The 22,964-nt window shown below is 42.9% G+C and overlaps 1 protein-coding gene and 1 long non-coding RNA gene across 2 annotated transcripts in view; one reads left to right on the top strand and one right to left on the bottom strand.

The window, feature by feature from the left end:
* tp53i11a (tumor protein p53 inducible protein 11a) overlaps positions 1-22,964 on the bottom strand; it is a 30,204-nt gene that overhangs the window by 4,315 nt on the left and 2,925 nt on the right. Inside the window, exons 2-5 of the mRNA XM_077023786.1 lie at positions 8,508-8,668; positions 2,397-2,455; positions 2,103-2,151; positions 385-475 (exon numbers count right to left, since the gene is read on the bottom strand). Of these exons, the coding sequence (XP_076879901.1) occupies positions 385-475; positions 2,103-2,151; positions 2,397-2,455; positions 8,508-8,636 (328 nt within the window). The 5' untranslated portion in view covers positions 8,637-8,668. The remainder of the gene's footprint in view (positions 1-384; positions 476-2,102; positions 2,152-2,396; positions 2,456-8,507; positions 8,669-22,964) is intronic.
* On the top strand, positions 61-3,774 carry LOC143528188 (uncharacterized). The gene is made up of 2 exons (XR_013134391.1): positions 61-141; positions 3,002-3,774. It is a non-coding gene; the product is annotated as an uncharacterized LOC143528188 (long non-coding RNA).

The following is a 22,964-nucleotide window of genomic DNA, read 5'->3' as shown; positions in this document are numbered from 1 at the left end:
TAATTAGGATAATAAAACTATTAAGCTGTAGATGTCAAACCACCAGTATGTTTGCCCCTCAGAACAGGAGCAACACAGTGACATGCACGCTACAGGAAGCTGATGAGACAGGCAGGAACGTCCAACTTTGGTCGTGAACATGTAAGCCATCATCCTGCAGGGTCTGGTTCTAACAAATATAAATGGCACTGGTGTCTCTATACCACTGAGTGTTGATTAACTGGACCTACTGTTGATCAGTATCTACTGAGTATCTGCAGAGTACCGAGTGCCTACTGAATAGATGACTAAGCTCTTCTGTAAGTCAGTAATGTCTGCTAAATGTCATCAGTGTAAATGCTAATGTATCAGGAGTGCAACTAAAATAGTTGATGGTGAACCTACTCAGCAGAGAACCTCCATAAAGTCTGATGGAGATTCGGGTGGTGGTGAGTTCAAAGATGATCTCATACAGCTGGTTGGGGAAGGCCAGGGCCTGAAACAAATAATACAAAAATACAGGATGAAGCTCAAAGATTTGGTTCTAAAGCAGTGGCTAGCAGTCTTATATTAACACAGTACTGAGGTCACAGCCAGTATATTAACACAGTACAGAGGTCTCAGCCAGTACATTAACACGGTACTGCGGTCTCAGCCAGTACATTAACACGGTACTGCGGTCTCAGCCAGTACATTAACACAGTACTGAGGTCACAGCCAGTATATTAACACAGTACTGAGGTCACAGCCGGTACATTAACACAGTACAGAGGTCTCAGCCAGTACATTAACACGATACTGCGGTCTCAGCCAGTACATTAACATAGTACTGAGGTAACAGCCAGTACATTAACACAGTACTGAGGTAACAGCCAGTACATTAACACAGTACTGCGGTCTCAGCCAGTACATTAACACAGTACTGCGGTCTCAGCCAGTACATTAACACGGTACTGAGGTCACAGCCAGTACATTAACACAGTACTGAGGTAACAGCCAGTACATTAACACAGTACTGAGGTCACAGCCAGTACATTAATAATAATAATAATAATAATCTTTATTTGTATAGCACCTTTCATACATACATGTAACTCAAAGTGCTTTACAGTATAAAAAAAAAGAAACATTAAAAGGAGTAACACAGTACTGAGGTAACAACCAGTACATTAACACAGTACTGAGGTCTCAGCCGTATATTAACACAGTACTGAGGTCTCAGCCAGTACATTAACACAGTACTGAGGTCTCAGCCAGTACATTAACACAGTACTGAGGTCCTGATGCAGTGATGGGTGCTGGCTCGGCGCATAAAGACTCAAAGTGAAGGCAGTGAAGCTTTAATAACGCCAAGATGGAAACCAAGATGTGGGTTCAAGCACCGCCCCTAACAACAGAGCCGACATCAGCACTCACACTCACTCTGGTCCGTAAAACTTGTTATGCTAAAACAGCAGGGAACTCACCTGTAATTACATCTCAGTTAAGCAGTTTCATTTTGTTAACCCAAGACATTTTGTTTACTAAACTAGAAAATCATTGGACTCCGCGACCTTAAATGGAAAAGCAGTGGGGGGGGAGGTGGGTGAAATATATGCATAGCTCACAAACAGACCCGCATTGTTCCGTTCTGGCTTCAAGTTGTAATTTTATTGAGGAGTTTTCCTAGATCCTGATCACATGCACTGCAGCAATTCAATTAGGTCCAAGAATCAAATGTGCCATTAAGGCCTACGGCTGTTCGTGGTTGTGTTTGCAGCTTTCGATAAGCAGTTGAATCTGATTATCTGAAGGCAACGTCTGCTCCACTGGGCTGTGCTAGCGTCCACAGGGCTGTGTTTAAGTCCCGTGACAAGACGCGAGTTTCTCATTTGTTAGAGAAGTTGTAGGATGTACATTTACAAATAATAGAATAACCACAATTCTAGCCACATACAGTACATGGGGAATGAATAAAATTATACAATATCTGCATCAAATTCAGCCTCTTTGGACTTTTAAACTCAAACTCAATTCAGACTCACTGTCAGATATTTATGGATATTGAAATTGCGAGAGTTACTGTGAATGTGTAGGAACATGTGTATTCATGTGTTGGTCATTGTGCTGCTCAATGGACTCACCATTAAAGCTGCACTGGTGAACACGACAGCAGACAGAAGGATCCAGAGTCTGTAATGAAACACAATTCACATTAACAAAACCCTTTTAGAAGAGAGATGAAGCTGGAGCTTCGGAAGAACAGTGGGCACAGTAAGAGGTATGGGGAAAAATCACTCACACGCACACGCGCACACGCGCACGCATGCACACACGCATGCACACACACGCATGCACACACACGCACAGATCTGAAATTGTGAAATTGAAATAGTCTTGCCTTTGAATTGATTGCCAATTCTTGCCAATAGTCTTACCTGAGCCCATTGGGTTCTCGTAGAGCGAATTTAATTTCATTGCCCAACATCTGACTGATCTGAAAAAAGAAGAAATCACAACATGAGCATCACGACACTTCTCAGTAATAACACTTCATCAACTAGTAAAAGATGGCTTTAACAGTATGGCACCGAGCGGGCGTGGCACCATCCACGGACCAGTTTGTGCCACTATCCCCTGTTACGAGCTCCCACTTCAGGACCTTGGAGAGGACCTAAGTGTGAGAACAATGATACACAGAGGAAGAGAAACCTAAACCCTCACACCTGGCAGGTTCATGAGCAGAGGTGTCAATTCCAGGTTCAGAAAGTAAAAGTCCTCACCAGGATTTTGCTCAGGCTTCCTGGATTGCGTTGATTCCACCAATTTCCCTGGATTGCACTAATTAGAAAATCTAGCAAGCTTGAGCAAAATCCTGGTGAGGACTTTTACTTTCTGAACCTGGAATTGACACCTCTGTTCACGAGAAGCCCGCCCACCCTGACCCCACACACATCGAACACGGTGGATCAAAAGCCAGGTTGTCTGGGGCTGAGATGCTCCAGTCATAAACATCTAATTCTCATTCTGTTCTGTCCTGCAGATTCCCCAAGGAGACTCCAGTCAGATAATTCAGCTGACACCCGACCCTGGTGTGTCCAGACTGGTCCGGTCTGTCATTCTCCATAGACTTCTGCTCATCTGCACTCCTCCTAAGGAGGCTGTTTGGACACGGCTGAGCACTGTGTACGGAATTAACTGGATATGATAAAACCCACCATCCAGACAATTACAATGAGACTTCAAAAGGATTTTTAGTGGCTAAAGCTTGACGCACAATCCAGAAAAGACCAATAAGTGATGTAAACAGGACCTGAACATTCCAGAAAGCTGAATTCAGATGGTATGTTGGTTTCTGATCACTAAATCAGATTTTCCCCTTTTGATTTTTTTTTTTTTTTTGCAAAACTCTTTTTCACAGTGTGGTGATCAGACTGACTCTGACAACCGTGTGGAGATCAGACTCAGACAACAGCCAAACTGTAATGGACAGATGGCTTGGTCAGAGCATCTTTAAAACAGCAGGACGCTTAGGGTATTGCCAGTATGCAGTGATCAGTACCTATCAAAAGTGGACCAAAGGCAGCCAACCACTGAACCAGCAACAGACTGATGCGTTGCTTTGCTTGAATGAGGAAAAGTTGGATCCAGGAGGCAGAACAGGATGATCTGGGTAATTCAGTGCTGGGAAACTGGATCCTGGTATTGACGTAGATGTTTTGACATGAATCAAAATCTTGCAGCAGATCAAGTTCACCCCTTCATAGCATCATGTGTGTTGCCTAAATGCAGGTGGGTGTCTGCAGGTGATGCGTCCCGTCACACTGCAAAAACTTCTCAAGAATGGTTTGAGGAACAAGACAAGCATGAGTTCAAACTGGCCACTTGGCCTCCAGCTTCTCCAGATCTTATTCCAAATCGAGCATCTGTGAGATGTGCTGGAAAAACCAGCACAATCCACAAAGCCTCCATCTGACAGGGTTTAAAGGATCTGTGTGCAATTTAAAGGGAGCTGTGTGGGAACTCTAAACTGCACAAGGAAAATATTCACCGCAAGATATGCGGCCTGAAATTGACATGTCATGGGTGCATGATTAGACTGCTGAAAGTACATGTAAAAACAGTGATCCTTATCGGACTTGGTTGGGATTTCATACAGCTGGATTACTACATCATCTAGACGTTTTAAAAGTCACATGGTAAATTTTGATTGATTTTCACTCATAACCACCATATAAATAACATATATAAGGAAGCATCACTCCTTACTTTTTGAAAATGAAAAAAAAAATGTATTTATGCTATTACTATGGTTGACTATAAAACTTTAATATTATTGCATTACATAGAAGCCATTCGCCAGAGGAGAATGACCAGAAGGCATTTTCCCTTTGTTCAGACATGTAGTTGCCAGCCCACTGATTTGGCCTGAGCCCCACGTCACCAAGGAAAGCCTTTCCATTTTTTACTCTCCCTCTGCTAAAAACAAACAGCACAGGTAACGTCAGCTCAAACTGCTTCAGCTGTGGAGTGATTCAGCTGGGTCTCCTCCCCGTCCTGCACCTCACACGTGGCCCCTCCCATGTTGCCACACTTCGTTAGTCATTTTTAATAATGAGCATTCAAATGCTTATTTGGAAACACAAATGCGTATTTGAAGGCTGTAAAAAGGCATTCAGAACAGGCCATCTCTGCCTTTTATGAACTAGAATCACATTCTGGACGTACATCACTGGAGGAAAAGTTCTGAAGAAAAAAAAAATCCTTTTTGTGCGAGTGCTGGTTTTGTGGACATTATTTCTATGACAGCTAAACTCCAGACAACCCAGCACCGATGCTGAACCCTACTGGGTAACACTGGACTCACAGCAGACACCACTAGATCATTTATGTATATTGTTGTAGAAATTACTTTCACAACAGAGCAGCCATCAAAATAATAAGATTTACAAACCTGAGATTTCCAAATGATCTGTATCATGTATAAAAGTTTAACCAAAGGTGCTAACATCAATGAGGACACAACCCAGGGCCAGCCCACACCTGTGTAAACACCTGCGTTACCTGAAGATATACAGACTCAGAAATAAATATCCCTCGAGGTCTAAAGATCCTGTCATTTGTTCTACTTGTGTCACATGCGTTTTTGAAGGACCAGCTCGGTGGTTTACATAAGCACACCATTTTCCTCCACGAAGCATAATTACTGACCTCAGAACTGTGAGCAACAGCAAAAAATAAATAAATAAATAAATAAAACACATCAAACCAAAACTGGACAGCATCTCTACGTCCTGGCATGAAGTAGTGGAACCTAAACGAAGTCAGATTTACTGACACCAGGAGAGGAAACTCAGTCCAAGAGAACTCGTCTTTGCCAGTATAAGGGGAATTTCAGAAAGCACTGCTGATTTAAATGGTCCCATTATGACAGAAGTCAGTGGGGTTTCACAGTAGGGCTTTGTTTCAGCGTGCCAAATCAAATCTGGATAAATCCTGAATAGTACAGTCCCGTCAGTACTGTTCAAGTACACTGTTCAACAAGTACAAAGACAATAAATGCACCAACATTTCTGCCATTAAATTCAAAGTGTAAAAATTCACAATATTAGAATTTTTTAGTTGTTGCTGTTGTTTCCTTTCTTCTTTCAAGATTAAACAAGAGACATGACATCAGAACATAATTTTTTACATATAATTGAAAACGCCCCGCAACACCCCTTGTGTCACTATATGATTTGCTTCCACTATCTGGTTTGCACCTCTTTTCAGTCTTATGGCAGCGCTTCAAGTGGGGGAACATAATTGAGTGCCAGGACTCCCGTTACGCATTCCGAGTGTGTTTAGTGACTAAAAGATACTGCGAGATATCACTGGTGTTCACAGCATAAATGTATTTAAAAAGTAATTTGTTTTAAAGTGACAACCATTTTCCACTATGTATGTACGCGGGGTGTTTTGCTGGTGCTACATGGCCCCCGGCTGCTAGGAGAAGCGCTAATGCTACTTGGTGCTCACTGCTAGTGTTTAGTTGGGGTTCTGGATCTGTTGTGTTGTCTGACACACGCATGTTCTCTTCAGGCCCTTTTGGAGCCAAGCCAGCAGCATCATTTAGCATTAACATGACTTAAAACTAGCGCCACTTAAGACTAGTGCCACTTAAAATTAGCGCCACTTAAAATTAGCGCCACTTAAAATTAGCGCCACTTAAGACTAGTAGCGGCCCCCTTCAAGTGCAATCACATAATGGAGGCGGAGGAGAAGCAGATTCACTGAAAACACAGCACTTATTATTTTTAGACTGCATGTGTTCCTGGATTTGCTTTCAGAACAGAAATGCAGAATTATTTACCGCTTTACTACGAGAGACTGTAGGTCTGTAGACCTCCCAAAGTAGGTCTATCACTCCAGGACAACAGCATGTCCACACACACATCAGAGTAGGTCTACTACTGCAGGACAACCCCAAGCCTCCACCAACCGCACATTCTATGAAAGCATTCTTTAGGTTAAGGAATGTAAAACATAGTCCTTAATCATCTCTCATATCCTACTCCCCATTTGAAAAGACAGTAGAGTATGTTTATGTAGCCTATGGATGATTTGTTTATTTATAACATCCTAAGTAGATCCTAAGTAGTTGCCAACACGTACATTGTAATGTTTTCCGTAAAAGGACAATCCCACAAGGAAGTACCTAACAGGATATTTCCATGGTACAATGAAGCAGGTGTATCTGATTGGGTTTCTCCGAGTGGCCCTCTAACGCAGCAGAGCATCCCTTTGTGTCAAAAATGACTAAATCTACATGACTGAGTGCTTGTACAGAAAAATAAATAATAAATGGTAGGAATCCTTTGTCAATTATTCACATGTAGTTCATGCATTAGTGCCTCTGATGTAAAAGATGAAAGGGGCTGTTAGTGCTCCCTCGTATTTCACATTTAATTCTCAAAATATTCATCAGAGGCAGGATGGGCCAGTCACAGTAAAAGTAGCACCACTGAAAAGCACGTGCAACATGACAGATTCTGCATTTCTGATAAGAGCAGAGGGTGATTCTGTCTGCCACTCAGACAGGCTCTGCTAAAAGCTTCTACAGGGTGGGTTACCTGGTGCAGGTGAACACCCTTTTGTACTGGGGCACTGTGCAGCTGAACTGGTCTCGGGTAAAGGTCATGTCTGCTCAAGTAATGAAGGCGTAATTGGGACTGCAGTTGGAAGAGTACAAGGATCTGAACGATGTTACAGGACTGCAAGCCTTGGGGCGAAAGGTCGTTCAGAACGGCTGGAGAACATAAAGCTATCTCAGGTCACTGCTAAAGACCTGACGCAGACTACCCTCTGTGGTTATGAATGGATGGATGGTGTGGTAGATTCTTTTGAGACTTTTTGAGACCAGAGTGGGCGTAACCTGCCACACTATGCAAGTGCATGGGTTTATTCAAGCTTTACAGGAATCAATATATAATTTATAATACACACACACACACACACACACACACACACACACACACACACACACACACACATCATCATCATTTGGTGTGAAAGCTTTGCAACACAGCTTAAGAAGTACCTCAATACAAAACTGTACATAAATTTTGCGCCAAACATACAAAGATACATCTCAGATTAAATTACGCTATACTTACTATTCAAAGTATAGCAAGTATATTATACTCATAAAGTCTACAGATTCCTGGGGCTACTGCGAGCATGAGCATGTGTACTGTGGAAGACTTCAGTGCTCCAGGAAGGTCTGCTCATTCTGACAATGTTCTGGACCAGATGGAGGGTTTCGCTCTCTCTCCAGTAGATCTTCTTCATCCTGCTCTCTCTGAAGTGTACAGATGCTTCATAACTTGCAGGCAAACCTTAAAAACTACCATTAGCATTACAGAAACCACAAGGAGCAGCAGAGGTAAAGGTAAACGTGCAGCCAAACGGTCTTCCTGCACACATTACGCATCGTGGAGAATACGTCACATCCTTCACAGAACATCTGCTGGAGACCAGCTGGCCCTCGTCTGTTTAGGCAGGGCAAAGCGATATTTATGCACACGGTACGATGCATCACACGGCTGAAGGAGGCACCACCTGAGTGTTTAAAAAGAGGAAAGTGTGTGCGAGGATCCCTTTAATAGCTGTTCTAGCAGCATGTGGCTCACAGCACAACGCAAGGCTGTGTTTGAGTGCCATCTGTGTTTCACGTTAGCCTGCATGCCACAGTGGTCAGGGGCAGGTACTGCCCAAACATCTCATTCTCCCTGGCCTACGCCAGGATTTAACAGGGCGAAGCCGGAGCCAGCGTGACTGTTAGTCAGTGCTGCGCTAATGGACCAGTCCTCCAACCACTGGCCCAGCTCACACACACATCCACCAGCCCTACAGATGGCAAGAGATTGCGATACTCTGGAACATTTCAATGCGTCTTTCACATCTTTGCGCATCTCCTCGTGGCCTCCAGCGCCATGAGGCTCAGAGGACGAGGTTCACGAACACATGCTGCCAGGTGCAACATCACAGGAAGACGTGCGGGTGGGTACCTTTGATCTGTGCACCTCTCCGTCGTCGTCCTCTCCCCCCACACCCAGGACTTTACGCGTCTTCAGGCGGCTCACCAGATCGGTCTGGCTGTGTTTCTTCATAAGTGGGGCGTGGGGTTTGGAGGCCATGACAGACAGGAAGATGTAGGCACTCCACTTGACTGTGGGGGAGGAGAGAGCAAAACAAATCACATTACCAACAGATTCCAGACCTCCTCGAGCTCACTGATCAGAACAGGCGAGAGGGGTGTCCAAAATACATTTTCTACTCAAATTGTAAATGTAACAGTTGACAGGTGGTAATTACTAAGGAACAGGAATAAAGTGGGATGGAGATAATAATGTCTTTCAGTTTGACAGTGAAGAATAGTCTGTCATGTCTGCAGAGTCTGGGTGTCCCATGAAGGCACCATCATTTTCCACCGCACTACACCACACCAACCACACCAACTACTACATCAAACATGTATACACCCATTTCTGGCTTTCTGTGCCCTAATTATTCTTGCAGGCTCCATCCTCAGAGCATAAACCTCTGGGCACGTCTAACATGGTTAACTGTTACCCATTACAGACAACCCTGCAGCAGACTCCAATGTTATTTCACACACACACACACACACACACACACACACACACACACACACACACACACACACACACACACACACACACGTACACGCAAACACACGCGCACGCACCCACACTTCAAAACATGATTACAGCATGCGATAAAACATGAGAAAGTGAACTGTACAGATAAGCAGGTTGGTCACTAATCAATCTGTACAGACTTTAATGGGAGAAAGAAGAGTAATGAGTCAATGCCATGGCCTGTGGCAGCAGCCGGCGTTGCTTATGCAAAAGTAAACTCACGGCAGCAACACCAGTCACTTCCTCACAGTGAAGTTTACTCATACAAAAACACCCGAGGTTCTGAAGCACTGCTCCAGTTTGTGCTGTTACAAAACACCAATAAATAAATAATGTGCAAGCACAGAGTGCATTAAGTGAAATTCTACACAAGACCAGTCAAGATAACGACCGGGGACGGATCAAACTCCCCAGACGCCTACAACTGTATGACAGCAAACATCAGAGGATGGAGTGCTCAAATGGATTAGCGTGAAGCTAATGAACAGAGGAAGTCGTGTAAGGCCACTGCCCCGTGTGGTCCCGAGTTCTTCAGTCCTCAACAGAATGAGAAGGACCACAGGAAAAGCTTTCCACCTCTAAAATACCTCAGTCCACCAACATGCCGTCAATACTGCTAAACCAAGGCACATCCACTATATCCGACATGCCTGAAAATGAAACAACCCAGTCCGCATTTTCTTTATCACTAAATTTAGTCCCCCTGGATATGGACATAAAGAAACACAGTTGTTCTAGCACATATGCTCCCTGAGGAAATCAAAACAGGGAGGAACAGTACCTTGCTGAAGTTATAAATCTTATCTGCTATAACTTCAGGACCAGAATCAAATCTGGTAATCTGCACAATGAACTTTAGGAATAGAGAGGACCAGTCATGACCGAGCTCAGAGCTGCTCTGGGGCATTCAACAACTGCACCAGTGCAGCTTTAAATAAAGCCCTTTCATACCAAATAGCACAGATATCAACATCTCAAACAGTGTGTTCCTGTTCATCTCTTCACTTCCGCATAAGCCCTTTCTAAGACTCGGAGCTGATAATAACGTAATTGGCTTCAACATGTAAAGACATTTACATTCACTCTCAGATGGCTTTCTGTGTGAACAAATGACTCCAGTCACAGGAAGAATGATGCGTCTTGCCTTTTATTTGAAGACATTTTAACCACAACCGGGCAGTGTTCAGGCACAAGAAGCCAGTATAAAAATCAAACACAAAAAACCTCATATGAGCCCCAACCAAATATAAAATGACGACTTTTAATAGCCCAGCTTTTTAGGAATGTAAAATGAAATGATCTGCTGTACTAATTTCATGGCTGTTTCAACACAGTGTTCTAACAAAATGGAAGAGATTAGGAACAACACCGAACGAAGAGGTAGGTCACGTAAAAATGACGAAGCGGGGTCAGTGGACCCTGAGGGTCATAGTGCATGGAGGTCACCAACTTTCTGCAATCACTACAGATCTCCAAACCTCATGTGGCCTTCAGACTGGCTCAAGAACAATGCGTAGGGAGCTCCGTGGAATGGGTTTCTGTGGCCAAGCAGCTGCACCCAAGCCATACAAGAGCAATTCAGAGTGTAGTGGTATAAAGTGTGTGCCGCCACTGGACTCTAGGGCAGACTCCTGTCTGGCCTGTCTGAGTCCTGACCTCAAGCCGACAGAACACTTCTGGGCTGAATCAGAGTGGAAAATGTGAGTGAGGCCTTCTCGTCCAACATTAGCATCTGACCTCACAAAAGTGCTTCTGGAAGAACGGTTCCCATTAACACACTTAAACTAACCATAGATTACAATGATTTATTAAAAATAGCTAAAAGTGAATGGTTTCAAAAAAATCATGTAGTAGTGACATGACAGAAATCAACAAAAAGATCATAAAAGTGATTTAATATAATCACTAATTGAAATAAGCGCAATATTGAATAATATCGTTCATCAGCCCTATGATGACATCTAGTACAGTGTTGTGCATGATTTGACAATTAGAACACGCTGCTTACATGAATGACTCGACCCCTCTGGTCCACAGGCTGGTTTCATCCACAGCGCTGAATTACTGACCCTGTCCATGGCAGTTTTCATCCACAGCATCAATCAATCACCGGGGGCCTTTTCTCCAGCCCACAGTGTTGACAGTTAATGTACCGGTAACTGCATCGAGACAGTAATGTAATGTTGTCTCGATGCAGCAGTAACGTGCTCTTGCAGAGACATCACGACTCAACTGTGCAATGCAATGGCATGAAAAACTGCCATGTGTTGACTAGAGGAATTAACAACCCTTTCGAGGTGACCCCTGACCAGGTGACCCCTGACCAGGTGACATACTTTCGCTGTTGCTAAACAAATACGCTGATTTTTCAATACATTAATTACTGTTGCAGACAGAAGGAGTCACTGCCCATTCTGACTACTCCAATACCACAGCACAACATGCATTTATGAAAGTGGTAAGAAAAATATTACATACAAGCTTTATTTCAAGAGTCCTTTACAGCAATATTATACCATTTCAGTCTCTATTATGCCTACTAAACTGAGGAGGTGTTATTCCGTGTGTTCTGTTATGTGTGTGTGATGGGAGTGAGTTCACAGTTCAAATGGATCCATCTTACCAAGAGTAGACAATAGATTCTTTATGGCTAAAACGTTGTAGGTTGATATGTACGTTTGTTCAAACAGATAAAATGTTAAAATAAATAACTGGTATTAATTCTACCTCTGAAAATCTATACACACAGCATGGCTATTGGCTGTGGATAGATTCACACCAGAAAGTAAATATTACCCGCTGAGCGCAGTATCACAACACAAGGTGATGGTACCTCCAAATAATATTTTTGACTTCATTTTTTGTTTGTTTTTCTCATCTCCTACTAAACTGAAACAGTTTAGTCTGAAATATGAGCCATGGGAACAGGAAATTAAATCTTACCACCACCTGTTTTTCAGTTTCCACTCATTTAGACCAAAGTTTGAAAACATGCAGCATTTTCAAACAAAAAACCCTCAAAATGCGAAACAGCCAAACCACATCCACGCAGAGACAATCCCGCTACCAAGGAAATCCAACTTAACACATTCTGTTGTTTTTATTCATAATCGTTCATCTTTTTTTGCAATCTCCCATCATCTTAACAGCAAATATAAGTTGCTGTGGCTTAACAAGCCCAAAGGCACAAACTCTGTACTTTTCATATGATCCAAAAAATCATAAGTATTTTGTCCTGAGTAATAAATCTGAGGTCTAGTTAGGCAAAAGGATCAAATCATATGAAATCAGGATTTTATCAACAGGCATCAAGCAAACCTAGAACTCTCTGATCTGGGCTTAAGCTCCAGTGAATGTGCAGTAACAGACCACACATGCAGACGTGCCCAGACTCACTCAGAAGACTCAAGATGTTATCGAAAACAAGTTCTCACCCAGGATAAACATGTTTCCCTCTGACGTCAGCTTCACACCAAGCATACGTCAAGCAAATGTTAAAATAACCCAGACAACAGCCAACAGGCCAATGGCGACCAGCCATGACACCACTTCATGTCCTTGTTTGGCCTGTCGCTTGTGTAAATCTTTAAGTGGCAAAGGCCACTTGACCTTAAACACCTCAACAGTTATTTAGTAATTACCTTCCTGCTGCTTAAAAAAAACATTGCTGTCAAGTGCATTAAGGGCCATTACACAGCAGCAGGGGAAGAGTGTGTGAGGACAGCCCCGCACGGACGCCCAGGGCCTGCCCGTGAGATTAGCATCTTGCTCTCTGCCACGTGTAGCATCCACACACTAATCGAGCTTTCTCAGTTGTCTTCTTTTACCATGGCAACACACTGTCATACTTCCCAGCTTGGAAAGGTCAGAGCAGATGTGAATGGGATTTAAAGTCGTGCGTTTCACATGAACTGAGATCTGCCCGGTTCAATATTTCACAGCTGGACGGAGGACATACTGGAAACTTCGAGGAGGTTTGAGGTGTCGGAAGTAACAGTCCTAACCTTCAATTATATCTTCATCCTAATCTGATGAGAACTGTTCAGAGCACCATGCAAATTAAACCAGGCTATGCCCACAATTATAATAACACACTGTGATTGCCACATGGCTTGGAATACATTACAATTTTATTAGGTCAACCTTTCATGTTTAATGTTAGAATGCATTAATTTAACCAGAATTATTTACATGTATTGTACAAGTTGAATATTTGCATCTTGTAGGCACCTGTGATGTTCAGTTTTACAAAGGCAAACAGTACTAAATTGCCACAACAGTCTAGTTGCGAGAGACCATGTGGGTAATTGTGGGTCATTTCTGGCCGTGCTGGAGAGCAGGAGGAGGAGACATCAGCATTACAGCAGCCAACGTGGGCGATGGCCGATGGAGGAGAAGCGTAGAGACAGACGGGCAGTGTTGAGGGCAACAGCTTGTGTCTCCCCATGACGTTCATCCAACATCCCGGAACTACAGTGGGCAGGCAACCATATGTGTGCTGGAGTTTGTTCGCCGAGGCACATTTTATTAGGATGCAAAGTTAGCCTATCACAGGCATTGATCTATATTACTGGATTGGACATCATGTGACTTAGCATGTCATGGATGGACATAAAAATGAGATCTAGCAGACAATCAAGTAAGGAAAACCAAAGAGGGACATAAATAGTCAAAACTACGACAACAAGATCACAAGATCAAAGGGTATCACATTTCACAGGTCAGTAAAACAATTTTTATTAAAAAAAAATAGCAGAGATGAGGGATGTTGACTGTCCATGCTAGCTTGATTTTGATAAAGCTATGTCGAGTAAACCCACTTAAAAACAAGTTTTCTGTTCCAACAAATTACAATATATTGTTATTAATATTGTTATCATGTTAGGATAATGTTGTAAATACGATGTTCATTAAAATTATCTCTAAATCTGTTTTACTGGGACCGATGTTCCGTCCAGTTGGCATTATGTCCCATAGATACTCTCTCACACAAACTGAATAAATAATGAAACCAAATGAAAATTTAAGTCAATTAAATTTGTCATAATTATTTTTTAAATCAACAGGGGTGAGTTTCCCAAAACATTCTTAGCGCTAAAGTACTTCTTATCCTTGTACGTAAAAAAGAGGTTACGAAGTACTTAGCGCTAAGAACGTTTTGGGAAACTCACCCCAGGTTAATACAGGTTTTTTTTAATAAATGCCATTTTTCTACACAGATTTCCCAACAAACAAAGAAAATATGAGCTGTACAAATTGTGGGTCAGAAAGTGTGGACGTCTGAGAGGACCGTCATCTACAGCAGATTTTCAACCTTCCAGACCATATTAATAATAATAAATATTTTATTAAAGTTGATGAAATTCTGTAGCCAATTTTGTCTTAAATTTCAGATTCAAACTCATTATTTTCTCTATCATAATTTCATAATTAATTTCACCCACATTTAGCCATGTAGTGCTCAAAGATGCTCCTCCACACTGATGCCATCTCATATTATACTTGAACATATATAAGAGGTATTGCACTTAAAGAATTTATGAAAACTACAGCTGTAACGGGGAGAGTTGACAAATAAAGAGATACATTCATAAATTTGATTCAATATCAGAATTGTGATCATAATTAAAACTTATCAAAGTTATTTATGTACAACTTTTTACCATAATTATGATTGAATATCAAAAACATGACATACATGTGTTATTTAGTTTTAGCCAGGTGAAAGAAGGGGTCTGTGTGCAGGGTTTTGTTCAAATATTACCTAAATTGAAAAATTCCCAGACTGCTTATGAATTTATCTCTTGGGATAATACGAAGTTTTACATATCACAACATCGGCAATATTCTCACCTTCAATTTAAGCCATATTTTATCAAAATCGGATAAGATATAAGGGCGCTAGGACTGTTTTTGTGACAGATGGATGCACATCCCACATAGGAACTACACTGCTTTGCTGACATGACTCAATGCATAGTAATGGCTCCGAGGGCGACGCATTGCTAGCTATAGCGGCAACAGGCGACGTCCAATCCAGTAATATAGAGCAATGGTCACAGGTATGTTATGCAAGGAGGTACAGCTAGGTGCTAGCTAGGTGCTTAAATCTTTGGAATGCTACCTGACGTTAGAGATGAATTGTCAGAGTTCTGCAGTGTTCGTGAAGGAAGATGCATCAGCATCAGGGGGCGGCGACGGGAGCGCCCCGCTCAAAACAAACAATACGGCCAGTCATTTTGGGGACAGACGTGCCTCGAACATTCACCAGCCAGGGGGTTCCTTCACGCAGCAGGGAGAAGACACATAGGCCTCCACACCATCTCTGCCTCTCAGTCCTACACAACAAGAGTTCATGTTCTTCACTGGTCAACAACAGTGGATTTCTAATGTTTGAAGGAGTGTGATCATTGTGTGTCTACGTCGGGTTGCCTTTGTCCTCCAGCTGTGCAGAGAGAGCAGCTTTGCCCCTGGTTTAAATGGGCCTTCTGGAGGCACCACAGGTTTAATTCAATGGAACACCAGAGAAGGCATTTCACAACCCCTGTGAAATGCCTGCTATGTTATGGCCTCCAAGATTCATTATCAATTGTTACATTAAGTTCAGCTAACGGGAGGGGGAGGTTTGCTAGGCCTTTATCAATACCCAATGTCCTGGAGCATTTACCGAACACTTTAACATGTGTATTACAGTTGCACTGCAGTTGTGAACACACTGTTACTCATACCTTGGCAATAAAACAGGCCGGTACGATCTGAATATAACATCAGGTATAGACAGATCAGATAAGGGGAGTCTGGGCCGGAACATTCAGGGGGTTCCCTCCCAGCAGTTTCTGTGAAAGTTGTTAATATGGTCCGTCTTCAGCTGTGTGCTGCCCCTGTGGAATGGCTGAAGGCAGCGCTGCTAACATCATGCACACGGCAGCGGTAAGTCCCATATTCCAGCTTCTTGATTCATCAGCTCTCACTAACAGGAGCAGAGCTACACACCATGCCATGCAGGCATAGACCACGCTCGTGCATTCACTGGTTTCATTAGTCAAACACACACACCTACATTAGCCTTAGGGTCTACGTAGTGTGATATGCTTCTCCTTGTTTCAATTCAGGTTGAATGTGCACTAGACTCACGACATCCTCCATGCTTGTTCATCAAAAGAACTGAAGAATCTGGCTGTTTAGCCTCAAACTACTTCACCAGGTTCCTTTGATACAGCAGCACAGCTGGACGGTGTACAGAGGCTATACAGTGATGACAGTACACTATAGTACTTCATCAGTCAGGCAGTTAAGAGACAGCCACAATCAGGCTGGAAAATCATACTGTCATATTGTCTAAACAACATCCACGATGTCACAGAAAACACGAAAAAAGGGAGCTAGATATTAGAAAGGAGCAAACCAGATATTCAGTCATATCTAAATTTCATAAAAGAATTGTGTACCTAAAACAAATTGTGAAGAGTTGTGTGTGAACAGCACCACCACCAGCATATTAGTCTTTGGGACTAATTAATTATTTAGTCACCTTTTCTCAGCCGCCAACGTCCAGAACAGACCCCCAAGGTTAATTAGGAGGGAGCTGATAAATCACTCTCTGCCATCTGTGGATGACTGATAACTTTCCAAGATTGCCTTTAAGAGAAAATCAATTTTTATATGTTCCATTTAAGACAAATTGAATCTATGTGCTAAGACAGTCTGGTTTTTTTTTGCTTGGAATGGTTGGTGCAGGTCAAGGGTCAGAGAGGTGTTCACCCCACTGAACACCGAAACCCTCCAAAACTGGCCTCAAAAGACACCATTTGGCTAGACAGCGTTAAGACAGCAAAAGGTTTCATAAATATGTAATAGTAATTGTTTTTTTAAGATACTTAAAAAAAGATTAAAACAACAAGATAAACACTGTGTGATAAAACAGATGGCAAATCAGCATGAAGCAGGAGACAAAATCAGAATAAAAAAACTGAACTCAATGTCAAACTGAAACTATATTATGATAATGTCTAACTTACCAGACAATTCCCCATGGAGCTTAGGTGACTACACTGTATGTCACTAATGTAAACATGAATGATGTGGACTTAATTATGTAAATCACAGCGAGTGGAGAAAGTCTGCTGGAAAAAAATACCAGAATACAGTTAATACTCCAAAGTCAATCACTGCTGTGTTTTGGGAAACAAAAGCAAAGCCAGTTCTTCTAAATGTTTCCACAGATTTCCTCAGGATTCGATGTTTGTGAAATATGGCTTGCAGCCACAAACTGACAACAGGGACTTCCTCAGCAATTCCTCCTCAAACAGATTTCAGGCAATGATCTCTGGATCGGGATAAAACGTATAAGGTTGTGGCTAGAATGCAACAAAAATGTCTTCTTCAGAAATGTCTGACACTGTAATAATAATAATAATAATTTTCGTTTATGCAGCACCTCAAAGTGCTTGGTGTAATGACTGAAACAACGTTGTGGTTGGTATAGTCAGCATCACAGGGCTACTCCTGTAGGGGACTGGGGTTCGGTCTGGGCACGTGCATCATGCTATAGCTGTAAGAGTCCTTCTGCAAGATCACCAACACTAGGTTTCTCTACCTCCGTTATTGGATTAGAGCCATGTGCGAATGCAAAAACCCTTTAACTGGCCCCTGGGTTTTACTTTTGTCCATCTTAGACCAGCACACCATACGCTGTCAGTACACAAGTCTATTAGAAATGATGTAACAAACAGCAAACGCTGAGCTAAGTGCAGCCCGCAGTGGCGATAAGTGCTGGAGAATTAGCTTCCATTACTTGGCCTCAGAGGTCAAGCGCAAACTGACGAGTCAGGAGTCAGATCACGCCTGACGTGCCGGCAGACTTGTTCAACATGGGCTGTGTGTGGCGCGTCGTGTCCACAGTAGGGACGGCCCAGGGTTGAGCTCCAGCGCTCGTGTTAATGCGTGCTCAGTGCTGCTCTTTGCACAGTTATGTAAGCGGGAACGTATCGCCTACACCGTGACCAAGGCCGCAAAGTAAACCCACTTGTAAGTGTGAACAATTCCTCTAAAGACCAAGGTCGTTCTCCACGGTGAACCGCACTAATAACTTGTTTTTAGGGGGGCCGAGATGGAATACAGAGTGAACATCCAAACTTCATGTGATTCATTTATAGGTTCCAAACAGTGGACAGAGTTCTTCAGCTTTTCTCCGAACTATAACCCCTGATGTCCACAGACAAGTGCACATTCCCTAATCACCATGTCCCTTTACATCTACACGCGAGGGTCTAATGCAGTCTGTCAGTGGTCATACAGACGCAGTCTTAATCAGCCGTATTGATCGGGATATTGACCCGTTCCCTCTTAGAGCCAGAGGGATGCTTTGGAGACAGAAGCAGCATTTTCAGGTTAAGCTCCATAGATCTGTCTCCACCATCCAATTAATCCTGCAAAATCCCACACAAAAGGCAGCGGTCTGCAAAGCAAAGTCCTCACTTTTGTGCAGTGCTCATTTGGGACCAGCTGGACTTCAAAGAACAAAGCAGGTGGTAATTCTATGTTTTAGGCGTTAATTCACCAAAGGGGGGGGGGGGGGGGGGGGGGGGGGGGGGGGGTTGTTAATATTTAGGTGCCTATATTTGGCATTCTGCATGCTCTGCAGACTTCTGAAGTTTGGATAACAGAACCACAAAAGAATTGATTTTAATGACTTGTTCTATTAAAGTAACACATGGCAGAATTAAAACTATCTGCCAGTATGGCTCATGAGGAGATGAATTAATTCATATTAAGTCCATTACTTGATCTTTTGGGAATGGAATGCTAATTCTTGACTTAGTGATTATTTGCCATCTTTGGCACCAGAAGCCCCTCCTCTTTTTCTTTAAAACCAATACGGAACAATATGTATGCACACAAAACTAAACAAATTACGCTTAATTATGCAGAATTCCAAACAAAAGTGGTATACCCCACAAAAACACCATGCCACGCTCCACCTCACAAGGCTCTCTGCAGTTCCTGATCTCAGACGTTGTCTGAACGCAGCAAGTCAAGCTTTCAGGCTACCATTATACACACATTTACACAAACCCACACTTAGTGACGTCGTGAGAATTAGACACCTGAAACAACAGAACTGCCCTGGAGAGGGGACAGGAGATAGCACCTGCCCCACTGTGGAGGTACTTCAGGAGGTTGTTCACATTATCTGGGTCAAAGCTGTTAATGTTTTACTCTGTGGAGCAAAGCACACCCCCTTATTTGTGATTTCCACAGGTTCCAGAGCACAAGGGAGCCTTCAACAGCGTTCCATGTAATGTAGTCGTGGGTGTTGATCCAATGGCTTCTGTCCTCACTGTCTAAGCCTGTCTGTAAGTTTGTGTAACCTTTAATGTAAACACTTAAACTTATTAAGCTATAAAGCTCAACCAATACCGAAACTGAAATACTCAACTGGAGTAAAACCAACTATAGAGAACACATTTCTTCAGATTGAATGGAGACAACACATTTCACAGAAACGTGCAAGAATCGATTTGCACCACTTTCAGCATGAGGAGGCAGTGAAGAAGGTTTACAGAAATTCCTGCTGAGAGGCACAATGCTCGTGTCTGATTTAGATCAGCTAATTCTGCAGTGCTCTTGCGTGCCTTCAGAGTGAATGCGTATGATTCGCAGGTTTGTTAATGAAAATGAATTATATCGCACCTCAGAGCTCCAAGGGTGTATTCCTTCACTCAGAAAGGCAATGTTCACTTTACAAGCCTCATTGCTCAAATTGGATTCGCACATCTTGGTGGTTTGCATTAAGAACAGAAAGTGACATCTCTGTCAAGTGAACGCCTCTATCCTCCAAAGCAGTGCACATGCACCAATGATGCATTTTTGCAAGCGGAACCTGCGACAATCAGCAACAAAAAGCATCATGAGTGAGATGACTCACGATATTAAAACCAGAATAATGTATATACTAGTACCACATGTATGCATCAGGACCAACAGACGATGCCTGACAGACATGATTCCCCGCCTCCACGTTCACACTGACATCAGGGCGTGCCATGCCTGCTATAATTTCAGTGTCTCTATAATGTAGAACACTAGATTTGTTATTTACCCAGAGATCAACCCGAGTCAAGAGATGAACGTGTGGCTATTACAGGCAGTGTGGAGTCCTGCCAATGAAAAACCATATCAGCCATTTACCCTTTTCTGTGTAATCAGTTATTTCAGTTTGCATTAAAATGCAAAAAACACACCACTAGCTTTACCTTAATTCAGTCATATAGGCATTTACAACAATACTTACATGTTGTACATTTTTGTTTCTATTTTGTAGAATGTTCTAATCTAGAGGCAAGTGCCAAAGAGAGTGTGTTTACACCATGGCTTTGTACAGTGAGGTGCACCAGATCATCTAGAGAAGGCTAAATGAAGTTCTTTGGGTGTGGGTAGCACGTGACGAGGTATGTGAAGAACGAGACGGATGAACATTCTTGGAGCTTTTTATACATATTCATATACAGAATCTTTGCTGTATAGCTCAAGGTGTTCAAAACAGCCAAAACTAGCTTTTGACAGAATGCATCTTCCGTCTTGATTGGTCAGTAAATGAAGATCAAAAGAAACAGACCCCAGTGTAAACACACACACTGATCACACACAGACAAACATAACGGACCCGGTTAGAAGGAGACTGCTGCTGATCATTGAAGAGGAACTTTTGTTGAGATGGTCTGACAGATGGAGAAGGCAGCGGCATGCACAGCAGTCACACACTACACGAAGGCAGCGGCAGCACAGCAGTCACACACTACACGAAGGCAGCGGCATGCACAGCAGTCACACACTACACGAAGGCAGCGGCAGCACAGCAGTCACACACTACACGAAGGCAGCGGCAGCACAGCAGTCACACACTACACGAAGGCAGCGGCAGCACAGCAGTCACACACTACACGAAGGCAGCGGCAGCACAGCAGTCACACACTAGCGGCAGCACAGCAGTCACACACTACACGAAGGCAGCGGCATGCACAGCAGTCACACACTACACGAAGGCAGCGGCATGCACAGCAGTCACACACTACACGAAGGCAGCGGCATGCACAGCAGTCACACACTACACGAAGGCAGCGGCATGCACAGCAGTCACACACTACACGAAGGCAGCAGGGTGAATTTAGCACTCTTGTCAAACAAACGTGATATTGACGAGGAGAATTTCTGGTACTTCCAAATCTCAAGACATTTACATACAATATTAGCTCCAAATTCCTTTTCCTATTTCCTGCTAGACTGGCTTCCCGGGCCAGTGAACAATCATGGCTTATCTGCATCACCAAATGCACTGCAGACAATTTCTAGAGAGGAACACGGCCATTCTGTAATGTCTTCCAGGTTTCTCAAAAGTCCAAATGCTGGCTAAGATGAATGGGGGTGCATGTGCTAACCTATTCCTGCAGACGTCCTCTGGCACCATGCAGTCATTTTCTGATATAATGGGAGGAATGAGAAGCAGACCAGCTCCTCATAAAACAGCTGTGTGAACCCACAGCACTGAATCAATTCTGCAGTGGTATGTACCTTCACTGACATTTTGCTTTGGAGGACACTAAACAGTCCGTCAGTATAATATATACTATTATACTAATGTGACTGCAGTTTCTCCACTCCACTGTTATCCTGCCGCAGGCTGAAGACAACAACGCTACATACAATCATATAGGCAAAAATCCATATGACTTCCAATTCAGTGGTTCACATTCAAGTCAAGGTCATAAAAGGGTTACAAATCCAATTTAGGACCATGATTTGAAAAGTTCAGATTTGTGCCTGTACATATTTTTGCCTCAGTTTTTTACATTAAGAAAAAAAACTGGATTTAAGTCACTTCAGGTTGGTAATGTGAACGCTTCTAAAGATTTCTTCTAATTAGAAGAACTCTACAAAAACATTTATTTTGGTTTCCTGTATAACATTGCTTACATTTCTGAAGTCATGTGAACTACCCATTAAATATAGTCAGCTCTTTATAAAGAAATGTTCACATATCAACGTCCAATCTTGTTTTTGTTTATTTCTGGAAAAGAAAGTGATTTAATTGCAATCAAAAACAAATTAACGTTCACTCCTCCCCCCACTCCTCAGCTGTGAGATGTTTGAGATGTTTCTTGCATGTACAGCCCATTTTAAGTCTCTCCACAGCATCTGAATGGGATTAAGATCCAGAGTTTGACTTGGCCACTCCAAGAGTCATGCACTTTACATCGACAGTAGCAAGAGCCTGCTGTAGGTCCTGCAGTAGGTCCTGCTGTACGTCCTGCTGTACGTCCATCTTACGGTCTGCTCTGGGGGTGAACTTGCTTGGACGTCCAGACCTGGGCATCGTTGCAGTTGTTTGAATGTCCTCCATTTGTAAACAATTTTGCGGATGGTGGAATGGCTGATGTCAAATTCTTTTGAGATCTTTTTTAAATCCCTCACCAGACTTATAAGTAGCAACAATCTTCTTTCTGAGGGCCTCAGAAGTTTTTTGGTTCTCACCATGGTGCTCACTCTCACTTCTTCTGTCAGGGACACACCAGACTAGTGTTCTGAGGTTTAAACAGGGCCGGCCTCATCCAAAATGCTGGGAAACGATGTTCTGATCATGTGTACCTGATGTGATACACCTGTGTGTGATCGTAACTATTGTAAGTGGGACAATACGTGGGGCTGTCCTAATTTACTTGTCACGGCCTCCAACTCCAGGAACTCCACTTCCCAGAATGCCCGACCACGATGGCAGAGATCCGCCTCCCCGGATTATTAGACACC

This window comes from Brachyhypopomus gauderio, chromosome 12, assembly GCF_052324685.1.
Source record: "Brachyhypopomus gauderio isolate BG-103 chromosome 12, BGAUD_0.2, whole genome shotgun sequence".
NCBI classification, from domain to species: domain Eukaryota; kingdom Metazoa; phylum Chordata; class Actinopteri; order Gymnotiformes; family Hypopomidae; genus Brachyhypopomus; species Brachyhypopomus gauderio.
The sequence above is the reverse complement of the archived record's forward strand: the minus strand, read 5'-3'. Positions and strand labels throughout refer to the sequence as shown.